General features: G+C 44.4%; 1 protein-coding gene across 7 annotated transcripts in view; it reads left to right on the top strand.

Moving 5' to 3' along the window:
* Positions 1-9,895, top strand: part of LOC144112778 (uncharacterized) — a 59,227-nt gene extending 49,332 nt beyond the window's left edge. For 3 of the 7 annotated variants that reach the window (XM_077645593.1, XM_077645594.1, XM_077645592.1), the window contains exon 8: positions 5,902-6,004. In XM_077645593.1, the coding sequence (XP_077501719.1) occupies positions 5,902-5,970 (69 nt within the window). In that variant the 3' untranslated portion in view covers positions 5,971-6,004. Of the gene's footprint in view, positions 1-1,396; positions 5,425-5,901; positions 6,005-9,696 lie in introns of those variants that run through there. The other 4 variants (XM_077645595.1, XM_077645591.1, XM_077645590.1 and 1 more) reach the window with 2 other exon arrangements.
* Positions 9,896-14,421: the final 4,526 nt, after the last annotated feature.

Raw genomic sequence — 14,421 nt, 5'->3', positions numbered from 1 at the left:
AACATAACTGATACATCATTCAAAGCATTCCATTCAGAGTTGCATATATGTGTTGGAAGGATATTTATTTATTTTGTTTATAATTCTGTGAAGCCTGTGAGATCTCTTACATAGTTGGAAAAAACACTTCTGACTCATTTACATTAAAAGCATTTCCGGCCTCTGCTGAAACATCTCACCGAAAAACAGCGTGCTTTCATGGTACGAAAAAAGAAGACATGCACAAACACAGCGCTGACTTACAACTACAGGTTTATCACATTGCTCGCAATAAATACCGAAAAGGAAAACAAAACCCAAAGGAAGGCGAGGAAGATTTCCTTTTATCGCGTCATGTCGTCACGGTTATTCAAGATATTCAATCTCTTTTCTTGTCAAGCTATTGATGGTGTGCTAATGTATGACACGCTTTTCTTATCTATGATGAATGCTTTATACAGCTTGCGCTTGTGCTGATGATTATACCGCCTCAAACTCTGGCTTCATCCAAGGATGGGTGTGCAATGACAGGCAGGGACGTGTTTTACGAGCGTGCTGCCGTATCCCATGCGGATGCTATTGGCGTGCACTCGTAAATGGTCGTTTATGCAGCGTCCGCTTTGACCCACATAAGATGCACCACATAGATACGCAATTTATTAGGCATAAGTAAATGATCTTTTCTACTCCTTTGGAGGAAACAGGTAATATAGAAATCGGTCCACATAGATACGCAATTTATTAGGCATAAGTAAATGATCTTTTCTAGTTCTTTGGAGGAAACAGGTAATATAGAAATCGGTCAATAATTTGCTTCATTTCTGTTTCCACCTTTAAGATTTCAGCGACTCTTGCTCGCATCATGCCCCCAGGAAAGGTAGCCAATTCTATTACTAGGTTAAATATATAAGACAGTACTAAACTCAAAAATTCAATCGCATACGTTATCGGCTTTATTTGTATGTTGTCATAATCAAGGGCATTGCTGTTTTTTATGCATAGAAATGATCTGCGTACTTCAGTTTTGTCCGTCGGCCAAAGGAAGATGGTTTCATGGGTACTGATGCTTATTTCAGGCAATGTTGTTAAGCTGTAGTTATGATTTTAGACATTGGTAAAGTGATTAATAAAATGATTAGCAAGAGCTTGACGAATTAGGTCGGCACCATTAACCGTTAAAGTTTCTGGAGACGAATCACTTTTACCTCTGCCGAGTACATTATTTATTGTTTTCCAAATAATATGTGGCCATTTTTTGCATTTGTCAGGAAAAAAGATGCTCGTAATGAGCTTCCTTTGCCCGTCTAAGCGTAGTATTTAGCTTATTTCTAAAGGCTTTAAATTCTTTAAGGTTTCCCTCCGTCTGTGTGCGAAGAAACTGAAAGTACAGACGGTTTTTCTGTTTGATTTGTTTCAGGTGCCCATGTGTAACCCATGGTTTCTTCGCCTTCTTGGAATGGTTTAGTGTTCTAAATGGGAAATGTCCTGTATACGCTCCCGTAAATATTTCTATGGATTAGGAGTATGCTTCTTCAACATTAGTTTCCTTAAACACAGGGCTCCAGTCATACCTACTGATACTATTTTTAAACGACTTGAGCGAGTTGCTCAAGATATGCTGGAAACTGAATGATTCTGCGAGTTTTTGGCTAAAGTTTGTGTTTTTGACAGGTCATAAAAACAGGACAGTGGTCACTGATGTCACTTGAAATAGGGCCAGCACTGGTAACAATGCATGTGTTCGTGGTAATTAGAAGGTCAAGGGCAGAGCAGCTTGAAATTGTAATATGGGTTGGCGAGGTGAACGGTTTGTGAAGCCAGAAGCTTGAATTATATTTCTTAAGTTTATTGCACGATTATTATCTGATAAAATGTTAATACTGAAGTCACCTCTGCCAATTAAACAAAACTTGTTTCTGCTGGCATATTCCAGTATGTCATCAAGTTTATTTAGAAACGCTTTTGATATTTCCTTGTGGAGGAGCCATGGAAAAAACTTGTCATTGGCGTACTGAATACGGCTTATATTATGGGCTATAGATGTGATTTCATTTGTATAGACGATAAATAGAAATGGACCGAAAAGGCTACCTTGTGGGACACCGTACTGAATCAAAACGGAACGAGACTTGTGGATATCGACTGAAATATCTTGTTGGCACCTGTTTAAGTATGCAGGAAGAAGTTGAAGGGAGAGACCATGGACACCATAGCTTTCAAGTTTGCAGAATAGTATTTAAGAAGGTCGAAAGCTCTTGTATAATCAACGAAAATATCAAGAGTCAAGCTTTTAGCTTCAATATTCAAAATATTTTCTTTTTGCAAGAGTAAAGCAGGTTCCGTGGACATGCCCTTTCGAAATTCAAACTGACTATCATTTATTAAGCATGTTTCAAGAAGAACCCATCGATTCTTTTGAGCATTACTTTTTCAAGAGCCTTCGAAAACAGAAGGATAGAAATTGGCCTATAGTTTGTCAACTTATTTCTATCCCATCCAGTTACTCTTGCGTATTTATTCATGCAGGAAATATACCTGATGTGAGCGGCGAGTTAAAGATATAGCTTAAGCATGGTGGTAACAGATCCGCAGCTAACTTAACTGGTTTTATTTAGAAGCCATCAAAATCGATGGAAGTCGATTTTAGGTTCATTACAGTGCTGAAGACCTCCACACTTGTCGTTACATGGAAAGAAAGTCTCTAAACCTACATTTAGAAGAAAACGAAGAGCTTCAACAGGCAACTACTCTGTCCAAATCTTGTAAAGAACTCATTAAATTTATCTGCTAAAAAAGGAAAGAAATAGGGCAAGCCTTTGATCACAAGCTGGCCCAGGTGCATATTTTTATTCTCATTTCGAAATGATTGATTTAGAAGCTTTCAAAATGCTTTCGAACCCTTTTTACTAGTGACGTAATGTGAGTGGTCGGCAGATTTAGAACTGCGCATCTCGCAAGTTAGCTTGTTGCGGTAATTTTTAAAAGCGGCTAGGTGCTCAGTTACGACTAGACATGAAACGTTTGAAAAACCTGGACTGCTGTTTCATCATTTTGATGTGTACTAGAGTCACCCAAGGCTTACGGAGCTGAGTGTCTGATTTCTTTTTCTTCAAGGGAAAAGACTTATTGTAAATTTCTTTCAAAGTACTTAAAAACAGCTAATAAGACTCATCAACAGAAAAACAGGCAGCAACACAGTTCCAGTCTGCAACGGATACTCATGAAATTGAGCAAGTATCACATCAGTTATACACTGATAAGCAAAACTGTTCAGTTGTGCGCAACTTGGTGGACAGACATGTAGTACGGATACAAAAATGGCACCATGGTCACTCAGATCACAAGCAATAGTACCAGCAGAAATAACGGGCGAAGCAATGTGTGCTATAAAAATGTCGGTGGTACTGGATGACGTAGGTGTTATCCTTATGGGCGTGGCATAAGGTTTTTAAAACCATTGGAGGTAATTGTATAATTCAACTGTCCAATTATACTAGAAGGTATGTTGATATTGAGGTCACCACCAATAATAATGGAGTATTGAGCTTCCGAGGTAAAATAAAGGAATATATAGAGGTGTGTTAAGAACATAACTGGATCACCTGATGGCGGCCTGTAAACAACAGAAACAATTCTGTCCGCAGTCTGAAGCGCAAGCATATCACAGTCGAGTCGTTATAGAGAGGTCAGATAAGACATGTCTATTTAGGCTGTTTTTACCCAAATGGCAATGCCTCCTCCACGATTAGGGCGATTAAGGAAACAAGAATCATATCTGGGCAATTTCACAAAATCTGCATCACACACAGCCCACGTTTCAGTTAACAGAATTACATCAATATTGCGCTGCCTACTGTAGACAAAATGTGAAAAGCCATCAGATTTGTTACATAAGGATCGTACATTAATATGTATGATATAGAGGAAAGTGTACATTAGCTGTATCTTACCGGTACTCACCTATGGGCCAGGGCCAGAAACGTGGAGGCTAACGAAAAGGGTTCAGCTGAAGTTAAAGACAATGCAGCGAGCCACGGAAAGAAAAATGATAGGTTGACGTTAAGAGACCGGAAGCGGGCGGAGTGGGTGATGGAACAAATGCAGGTAAATGGAATCCTGGTCAAAATTAAGAGGAAGAAATGGGCTTGGGCAGGGCATGTAATGCGAAGGCAAAATAACCGCTGGTCCTTAAGGGTAACCGAATGGATTCCAAGAGAAGGCAAGCGTAGCAGGGGCGGCAGGTTGGGGAGCGGATGAGATTAGGAAGTTTGCAGGCATAGGGTGGACGGAGCTGGCAAAGGACAGGGTTTATTGGGGAGACATGGGAGAGGCCTTTGGCTTTCAGTGGGTGTAGTCAGACTGATGATGATAATGATGATGTAGGCAGAGAAATTATTTAAGCCAAGGCAACCATTTACTTGATGTGGAAGCAGTAATTAATGACAGTCCTTTACATTGGGGAGGCGGGATACTGGGCTAACAGAGCAAGGTCACACTCTGACTGAATGGCAAATGCAGAGACCCCTCTCTTCTTTCTGAACTGTATTATTCTACTTACATTGCATGCGAATTTGAAGCCAAATCGTTTCGCCCGTTCTTTCACTATCCTAAGCAGGTCTCGTGAATACTTAGGCATGTTCTCTTTGACGACAGAACTATCTGCATCATGCAGGGCACTCTTTTTTGCAACCTATTTGTCCCTAAGCTCCTGACGAGAAAAGCGGACAAGAATAACTGGAGTTCTGTCCCTTTGTGCGGGCAACCTATGCATGGCCATGGCATCCTCTTGCATTAGTAGTTCAAGAGAAACATCAGCACCCACCTCTTTAATCTTAGCCAGCAGTATAACAGAACCAGAACTCAATGGCAAACACTGGTGTAGTACGGAATTCCCCCGCATCAGAAGGACAATGATTGAGCTGTGGAGAAGCTAGATGCGGGAGGATTTCAGCACATGCAAGCCCGAGTGGTCTGCATTTGGTTAGCCCCGTGTTGCGCGCTTCACGTTTCACCACGACAGCACAACAGAACGTCATTTTTAGTGAGCTTGGACTCACTAAAGCTTGCACTTGGTCCTGTATTGCCTATAAGATTCCTCTCAAGTGTAGACATTCATACATAGGCCAAACGTATCAGAGAGCACAAAAATAATCTTTGCACATGCAAAGGTTGCTGGCCCATCTTTTTAAAAATGGTTATCTTGTTTTGCCATTTATAGCACCACTAAGGGACACAATGGAGTGTCTGCTCAGCTACGAAATGTGTAACCAAGCTGTCTCTCACGCTCTCGTAGAAAGAGACTATCTTGAGATTTTAACACTCATGGTTTTGTGAGCTTGTACTTATACAGGAGCAGTGTGTTTCTTGTTGTCTTAAGTTTTCATTCACTTTCCTAATAAACCAGTTGCAAGACTGAAGCATGTCCTGTCTTGCCTTCCCGTGTCATTGAGTTTGGGCCTACCTATCTTCAGCAACCGCCATCTCGTCCAGTTTTCTGTTTTGCTGAAGCAGAGAATTGGTTTGCTTCTGAGGCAGAAAAGGAAAAACCTTCACATAACTCTTTTTCATTGATGTAGGCCACCACTTACAAAAAAAGAGGGGTGGCTTGCTTTTCGTAGAGATGGAACAGCCTCCTAAAGTTCTGTCCAAAGGCAGCATTTACTGGCACTTCAGTTATGGCCACACCAGGACCTCCTTTCCGCTTAGGACTGATCCTCAGTGCTGAATGTCCTTTCAGGTCTTGATCAGGCCAGCACGAGAACGTAGCATTGCAAGATGTACTATGTACATTGCTGCATAGTTTTGTTTTCATACTTATTGCACCTTAAGCGGTTAGGTTTGGCTTGGTTCGTTTTCACACAAGTGGTAGTTACTGTTCTTTCCGGACGTAATTCCGAGAGCAGTTATACTTTTTTCTTTCAGAATGCCCATAACCCATTTTGCTGTCACGCTAGGCTTTCCACGAGCAAGCAACATGTGAGCAACGTATAATGATAAAATAAAAACTACTGAAGATATTGTGAAACTTTGTAGCTGTCTGATGCTATTTCAAGCCAGTGTGCCGAATTTCATCTCCAAGTCAAAAATTTAAGAATTTCCCCTGATCTTCTCATCCCCTCTTATGGCAATAGCTGTGTGACGGTGTTCGCATGACATGCACCTGGGGTCTACAGAACAATATAACACCTGTAGAGTTCTGTCCCAATGAACGACATCATAAACTGCACCAATATCTCCTGCTGAGTGGTTTTTGCTTTGCAGGTTTTTGTTGTCATGGGGGACTTAATTTAGTAACAGTCATTGTTCTGTGTGGATGTAACTAAGAATGGTTTATATTATGCCTGGAAAGAACACCAGCATCAGTTATTGTACTGTCTGGCCGGAACTAAAGGCATAGAAAAAAAACATGGTCAAATTAGAATTTCGAATCATTTGAAATGCTCGGAGGTGAAAGGGCTAGTGGTAAGCTGCATTTGAACTGCTTGACCCGGTTGTGCACAACTTAGTAAAACTAGTGCAGCCAAACAGAACACACCTGAAAAATAAACGTTCGGCTAGCGGCAGCAGCTGGCCACGTCAGCAAAATTTGAATGCCTTTAGAAGTACACAATAATCTGCAAGATGCATTCCCTGCTGGGTAAGGTTTCGTGAGATGTACCTGTCGTCATCTGCTATTCCAGTGTTGCCAGATTACAAAACTTCCATTGTTGCCAGCTATCCTGACTATAAGGTCCAACCCAGTGTGGCCAGACTGCCCCATACCCCCTCTGTCTTACATTCTTGCCTCGCTCTCGTTCAATCGCGCTGGAACCGCCAAGCGCGTTAGAGCAGCGCAGTGTGGAGCGGCCGTCGCCTGTTCACCAAGCGAGAGAGCACGTCCGTGGCGGTTGTCTAATTAGTTTCTTCTGAGGAAAGGAAATCGTGCAACTTGGTTGTCATGTTAGAAAATGATGTCTCGTGCGGGACCATGCTCACTTGAAATAGACTCGATATGCGCGCATTCACGCAACTCAGTTGGTGTGTGATGTCTCGTGCAGGCGGGTACCCCTGGCATAATCTGCCGGTGCATGGCCCTAGCGAGCGTATTACGCCATGTTAATTGCGTGCTATACTTGAAATCAACACATTAAAATGATGTCTCGCGTAGGTGGGTACACCTGGCGTAATCTCCAGGTGCATGGCCCTATAGCGAGCGTGTTGCGGCATGGCAGTGCCGTGCTGGGCTTGAAATTAACTCGATATCTGCGCATTCACGAAACTCAGTTGTGTGATGTCTTGCGCAGGCGGGTACACCTGGCGTAATCTGCCGGTGCATGGCGGTAGCGAGCATGTGACGGCGTGTTAGTCGCGTGCTATTTTTTCAAATGAACGTGTTATGCACACATTCACGCAAAATTGACACTTTGACTCAATTATGCAGTGTTTAACTGAATTACTGGTGAGAACAAACTTCAGTTTAATGCAGTGTAAATGAAGTACATGATATTTAAGCCAATCAATGAGAATAAAAAAATAACTTACAGTACAGAGGACATATCGTAGAACAAGTAAGTGTGCAAAACTTCCTTGGGGTATGGTTTAGTGAAGAGTTGTCTTGGACCCCTCATGTTAATTATCTGCTGTCCGAACTCACGGAGTCTGTTGGATGCATTAGAAAAATAGCTTCTCTTCTACCTCTGTGGCTAAAGCAATCATTATATTACTCCCTGTTCTATTCTAAACTTTTGTATGGCATTGTGGTGTGGGGAACAACGACAAAAGGGAACTGTGATAGGCTACAACTACTGCAAAAACGTGTCCTCCGAATTTTTGTGAACCACACCGGCTGTATTAGATTGTTGTCAGCGCAACCACTTTTTCTCAGATTTGATGTTTTACCAGCAAGTAAAGTCTATGGATACTGGGACAGCAAGTATATAAAAAGAAACTTCACAGTGTTTACTCTCCTGTTTTGGCTCAATATGATATTTGTAACCCAAAACGCAGAAATAAAAAGTCAGAACAAATTATGGAAAACAAGATCTGGAATACCAAATAATAGACATGTTAAATAACTCTGCTTCTATTTTAGATTTCTGCCTACCCAGAAAAAAGGTTCTAACGTGAACAGCAGGCAATTTCGTTTTCCATTGAGATTGTTGAGTAACAATGATAAATGTGAATTTTGTTTTCAACTGTTGACTTTACGTGTTTTTGTGATATTTGAGTGAATCTTCAATGTGATTTTAAAAAAAAACTCCATAGTGCTTGAGTACAGCCATATGTTGTATGTATGCATGTACTATCTGTAACGCAGCTTCTCTTTTTTGTACTAGCTCTGCTGTACTGCTGTAGGTTGCTCCTTTCGTTACGGGGGCAGAGACCTCGTCAGGCAACCATGCCTTTAGTCTCTACCACCTGCAGGATGATGTGATTTTCTTGCAAATAAAAACTGACTGACTGAAGCAAGGAAATCGCAGAATGTGAAGCATGGTGGGCACTTGAAAAAAGTGCGACATTTGGATGTTGACAGAAGCAGCGTTGGCAATACAGTTACGTCATGTGCGTGCATCCTTTTATTGCCCAGTCACTGCACAGTGGCTAGATTATTTTTTTTTCTCTTGGTTAAGAAAGCTCTCTGGAGCTCGTGCTGTGTTAAAATCCACATTAAGAAGCTGTCAACTGAGTGTAGAAAGTACTAGCGGTTCGTGGAATGTGAACACTGGAGTAGTAGGAATTCTACGTGGTCACGCCCCTAACAGGTTTTGCAAACATCTGATAGGCCATTTGGACATTCAAACTGCAAAGCATTCTTTAAAAGCGAGTGGCAACTAGGATAATAATATTAGAGGTCCGAAGATTCTTCTTAATTTCCATCTCTCAATTCCCACTAGTAAGTTCTTTATTCCAAGCATGTGTACATACTTGAGGGGCAGGGCAAAAGGCATATTAAGCCTGACGAAGCCCGTCCCCCCTGGTGCACCTGGCACAGCAACACAGCATAACATGTAACATAGTGTAACAGTAACATAGTACAATCAGATATGAAAAATTACCTTTACTTTTGTGGCCAGTTTTTCACGAATCGTTATTGTGAACGACTCGCTTTATCTGCGCTGTTGCTCGGGAATCAAACTGTCCACGTTAACGAGGCAAAAGTAAAATAATACAGCTCAGATCGCCTAATTCCGAGCACTTCATAACTTTAATGACATATTGATCAGTGAGAAGAGAGGGATCACCGGTCCACTGGGACGCAAATGCGATTTCTGCCAAGTCACCAATTGGGTGGCCCTGATAAGGGCAGTTTGTGACATTCCTTGTGGTTACGCTTGGGGGTACTAGAGGGCAAAGGCCTCGGCCAGTTGAAGGAATGGGTCCTGGCACTTTGTCCGGCCGTTTACGCTTGCCCACCAGACCCAGTTCAGGTGTGACTGAAAGAGTGCGCGGCTGGTTCCACCGGTGCGCACCAGCACGCGCTTAGCTTTCTGCCACGCTTGCTCGATGTTCTGCGTGTGCGCACCGGTGGTCGGGTCGACAAAGCTGACTTCGTGGCACACTGTGTCATGCTCGAGGTCCATGTCGCAGGCCGCGTCCTGCAGAGCTTCCAGGTGGTTGTTGTCGCCCCGCCATTCGTCAGTGACTATTTTCCTCCGAGGCAGCGCGTTGTTGGTGATTATTGCCTTGAGAGTGCCGCTTCCCGCTTCTCGACTTGAAAAAGTCTGGTTTTTCCGATAGCAACCCAATGCAGGCAGACAACCCAAGGTCGGCGATCCTCCACACCGCCGTAGTTTCCTTTGAAACGGCCTGGAACGCCGTCCGCAGCCATCAGACGACCATGGTTCACCTTTCAGCGACCGCGGAACAGGGATTCGTCGACCTGGACTTCCTCCCCGGGGCCGCCCATGCGTGGCCTCTGTAGCAGGTCCCTGGCCACAACTTCACGAATGAAGTTTGTCCAATCCGTGCGGGCCTCTCTTTCGATCTTAAACCGCCCCTGGCTCCACTCAGAAGCTAGCCTGGCGTTCATTCCTTTGGCTGTTGCGTGCATAAGCCAAATGATTTCACATCGCGACATCTTCACTTGGGCCCGGTGGACGGCATCCCTGAAAGCGAAGAAGCTGGCCGTGGCCTGACGGCCGTGAAGGACAGCTTCTTCGTTTTGTTGGGAGAGCTCTTTCCGGCAGGTGCCGCAGCGGAAGGTGGGCCGAAGACCCTTCGGACACTTTCGCATCCGTGTCACGACAGAGCCCGTGCAGGTTGGCTTACCGGGGTTGAAGCCCAGGTCTCCGCAGACCCCCAGAAGTGCTCAGTGTTCAGGAGTCTTCCGCGGCGCCGCGGGTCCGATGGCGGGGCGGTTAGTGCTGGTGGGAGCAGCCCGTATTCCCGGCAAAACACGTCCACGGCCTTCTCATCGTTGAGCATACAGGCAAAAGTGATGATGTCCGAGTCCACCCTAACAGAAGCGGTAGCCATGTCGCTCTGGACAACTCGCACCACCGGCTCACTTAAATATGGTAGCGTCAATTACTCTCACACTTTGAGACGAAGACAGAGGTTTCTTCCAACCAAAAACCCTCATTCACAGCCCGCGTTTTCACTTTCTGCTCTGCTGACTGAAGCTAGGTGCTAGCACGAGGGGAGACGAGTGAAATGCTACTGTATGCTTCTTCGAAAACGGAGTGGCTGCCCCGTGATGAACCTGCATCCCCCACGGCCATCACCATGCAGCTTTCGAGATACAGTTTAATGGATCAAGTTGTCAAAAGGTTACATACATTTCCTTGACCAGCACCTGTCTCGACTCATTGTTCCCGTTCACACCCCCTTCTCTATTGTGTCCTTTCAACAGATTCCTTTTCATACAAATATAGGGACATCCCCCCCTTCCTTTTCGAAGAAGAATACGAGATTTCTGCCTGCAAACGCACGTTTTCGGTTGGAAAATTGTAATTTTAATTGTAGTTCTCTTTAATTCTAATTCTCCAGTAACACGCTCGCTAGGGCCATGCACCGGCAGATTACGCCAGGTGTGCCCGCCTGCGCGAGACATTTTATTGTGTTTATTTCAAGTATAGCACGCAATTAACACGCCGTAACACGCTCGCTATAGGGCCATGCACCGGCAGATTGCACTAGGTGTACCCGCCTGCGCGAGACATCATTTTAACATGTTTATTTCAAGTATAGCACTCGATTAACACACCATAACACGCTCGCTATAGGGCCATGCACTGGCAGATTACACCAGTGTACCCGCCTGCGCCAGGCATTTTAACGTGTTTATTTCAAGTATCATCATCATCAGCCTTATTACACCCACTGCAGGGCAAAGGCCTCTCCCATTTCTCCAATTAACCCTTGCTTTTGCCAGCGTCATCCACCAGCCTGCAAACTTCTTAATCTCATCCACCCACCTAACCTTCTGCCGCCCCCAGCTACGCTTACTTTTTCTTGGAATCCACTCCGTTACCCTTAAGGACCAGCGGTTATCTTGCCTTCGCATTACATGCCCTGCCCAAGCCCATTTCTTCCTCTTGATTTCGACTAGGATGTCATTGAACCGCGGTTGTTCCCTCACTCACTCTGCCCACTTCCGATCTCTTAACGTTACACCTATCATTTTTCTTTCCATGGCTCGCTGCGTTGTCCTTAACTTAAGCTGAACTCTTTTCGTTTGCCTTCACGTTTCTGCCCCGTAGATGAGTACCGGCAAGATATAGCTGGTGTAGTACACCAGCTATATCTTGTGTCACTTTTCTCTTGAGGGAAATTGGTAAGCTGCCATTCATGATCGGAGAGAACCTGCCATATGCGCTCCACCCAATTCTTATCCTTCTAGTTATCTCCCTCTCATGATCCGGATCAGCTGTCACTACCTGCCCTAAGTAGACATATTCCTTTACCACTTCCAGGCACTCACTGCCAATTGTGAATTGCTAGTCGGTTGAACATTACTTTGGTTTTGTGTTTGTTAATTTTTAGACGCAGCATTCTGCTCTGTATAGTACGCGAAGTATACCACGCGATTAACACGCCGTAACACGCTCGCCAGGGCCTTGCACCGGCAGTTTACGCGAAGTGTACCCGTCTGCGCGAGACATCACGTGCCACATGAGTTGCGTGAATGCGTGCATATCAAGTGTATTTCAAGTATAGCACGGTACCCGCCTGCGCGAGACATCATTTTCTAACATGACAACTGAGTTGCGCGATTTCCTTTCCTCAGAAGAAGCCAAGTAGACAACCGCCACGGACGTCTCTCTGGCTTGGCGAACAGGCAGCGGCCGCTCCAAGCTGCGCTGCTCTAATGAGCTTGGCAGTTCCGGCGCGATGGCACGAGAGCGAGGCAAGAGCGTAAGAGAGGGGGGATGGGGCAGTCTGTTTATACTGGGTTGGACCTTATAGTCTGGCAACACTGGAAATTTTGTAGTCTGGCAGCACTGTAGTATGGCGCAACACTGGAATAGCAGACGACGGGTACATCTCGCGAAACCCTACCCCCTACTGAACGAAAGTATTTGCGGTTACTGAAAGGTAAAGCAAACCTGTCGCCGGAACAGCAGTCTTCAAAATGCAAGCGTGAGAAAAACACCACCACTAAAAAAAAAAGCATTGCGCAAAAACTGTGAACATACAGCACAGATGTTTCCACACAAACTTTAAAGGAAACCATTCTTTAACCTGGGAGGAAACGAAACCTCCGACCCATGGATGCAGCCATCAAACCAAAAAATTGTGGCGGCAAAAAAGTTTTTTGTGAAATGTTTTGGAAAACCTAATTTTTCCAAACTAAGCATAAAAAGTAGCGCCTAATCTATCAAATTAGATGTAAAAATTATTGAAACTACTTTTTTAAATGGCTCGCTAAGCCTCGTCGCCCGCCTCGTATCAAAACACAAATGCTCAAAATTGAACCAATGCCTCCTGAAGAACATGCCTGAAGCGTTTTCTCGACTTCGATGGGCCCTGAGATCGCCACGAAATTGCACAGACCCACCGCTAGGCAGCGCTAAAAGATGACCCTCAATATCGGTCTCAATGGCTGGGAGACTGATGTGCGGCACCCGATCATGCGTTTTCATCCTAATTTTCGCGATTTAATCAACAACTTTTAATTTGTTAATGACAAAAAACATGTTTTTGAATATCTCAGAGTGCAGCAAATGCTTAATAAGTTTGAGCTGACTTCCATATAATACTAAGAGGGCCATCAGTTTCGATTTCGAAATCTGAAAGCGTGCTACGCATGCCGTTCTATCATGCCGTTAGGACCTTTTGTCTGCTGCATAATCAGTAACTTTTAGACGGTTTACAACAAAGAGAACGTGTTCGAAACATCCATATTGCAGCAAGTGCTGGATGTGGCTAGAAATGGAGCAAAATAAGTATTTACAACTGCATGATGCGTGGTTGTATATTGTACTGCTGCCAGTGGCAAGAAATCAATTACTACTTCGGACAAGCAAAAAGGGAAAATAATCCATGTCATAGAATAAGGACCGGTGGAAGTCTGGAATTACCTGACCTCTCAACTGTAGCCAGGTGACCCGTGGTAAAGGAGGACTGCATGGCGCTCAATGGATGGTAGCCGGAGAAGTCGCGGTAATTAACCTGCCCGGTTAGCCGTTGGCGCGCAGGGGGCACATCCATCATATCTAATGTTCTTAGAACACTGCAAAGCGCTCGTATGTTACAATCTTGCTGCGCAGCATTGCGAGAGGGTTTTCGATCAGGTGAAGCAGACCTTGGAAGGCCCAGCCTGCGCTATTTCTGGTCATTTTTCCGTCTAGCTTTCGCTGCATGGTACCTCCTTGAATAACGTTGACAAATTTCAAATAAACTCATGCCCCTCTTCTATATTCTTTCCATAAAAAACACAGCTCACTAGGTTCCTGTGTGATGGTGATACACACACACACACACACACACATTGATGTTGGGAGTATTACAGCAGGCCTAACACCGCAGATTTCTCCAAATGACAAGGATGTGCGTTAATGAAATGACAACTGGAACACGGGGAGTATCAGACATAGCGAGCGACTTGTGAATATTAAAAAAAAACTGCACTTGAAGGCACAGACACGTACGTGCTTACAAGGAAAAATGGCATGCGTTGGTGCGATGAAGGCGGTGGAAATCGTTTGTTACTGCAGTTTTAAGAATCTTCAGGAAAGAGGTTTGTTTTACATCTTCGCAACTGCGTTCTTGTCTGTTATGTCAAGTGCATGGTTTGTTAGCAACGGTTTGATTAACTTTTTGCAGATATTATTGAGTAGGGCTTCCCTTGCTGTGGCCGCTATCATGTTCTCACAGGTCGGGGCAGGCAAACCCGCGATTTTATATTAGTTGTGGAGCAAGCATGTGTCCAGTGGCCTTTGAAGATGCGTTCGGTCTTTGAGCATCATGATATTGACGAACTTCTTGAGGCCATGCAACACTCTGCGGAGCGCTGACGTC

This window comes from Amblyomma americanum, chromosome 1 (genome assembly GCF_052857255.1).
Source record: "Amblyomma americanum isolate KBUSLIRL-KWMA chromosome 1, ASM5285725v1, whole genome shotgun sequence".
NCBI lineage: Eukaryota > Metazoa > Arthropoda > Arachnida > Ixodida > Ixodidae > Amblyomma > Amblyomma americanum.
Note: the sequence above shows the minus strand (reverse complement) of the source record. Positions and strands in the feature narration are given on the sequence as shown.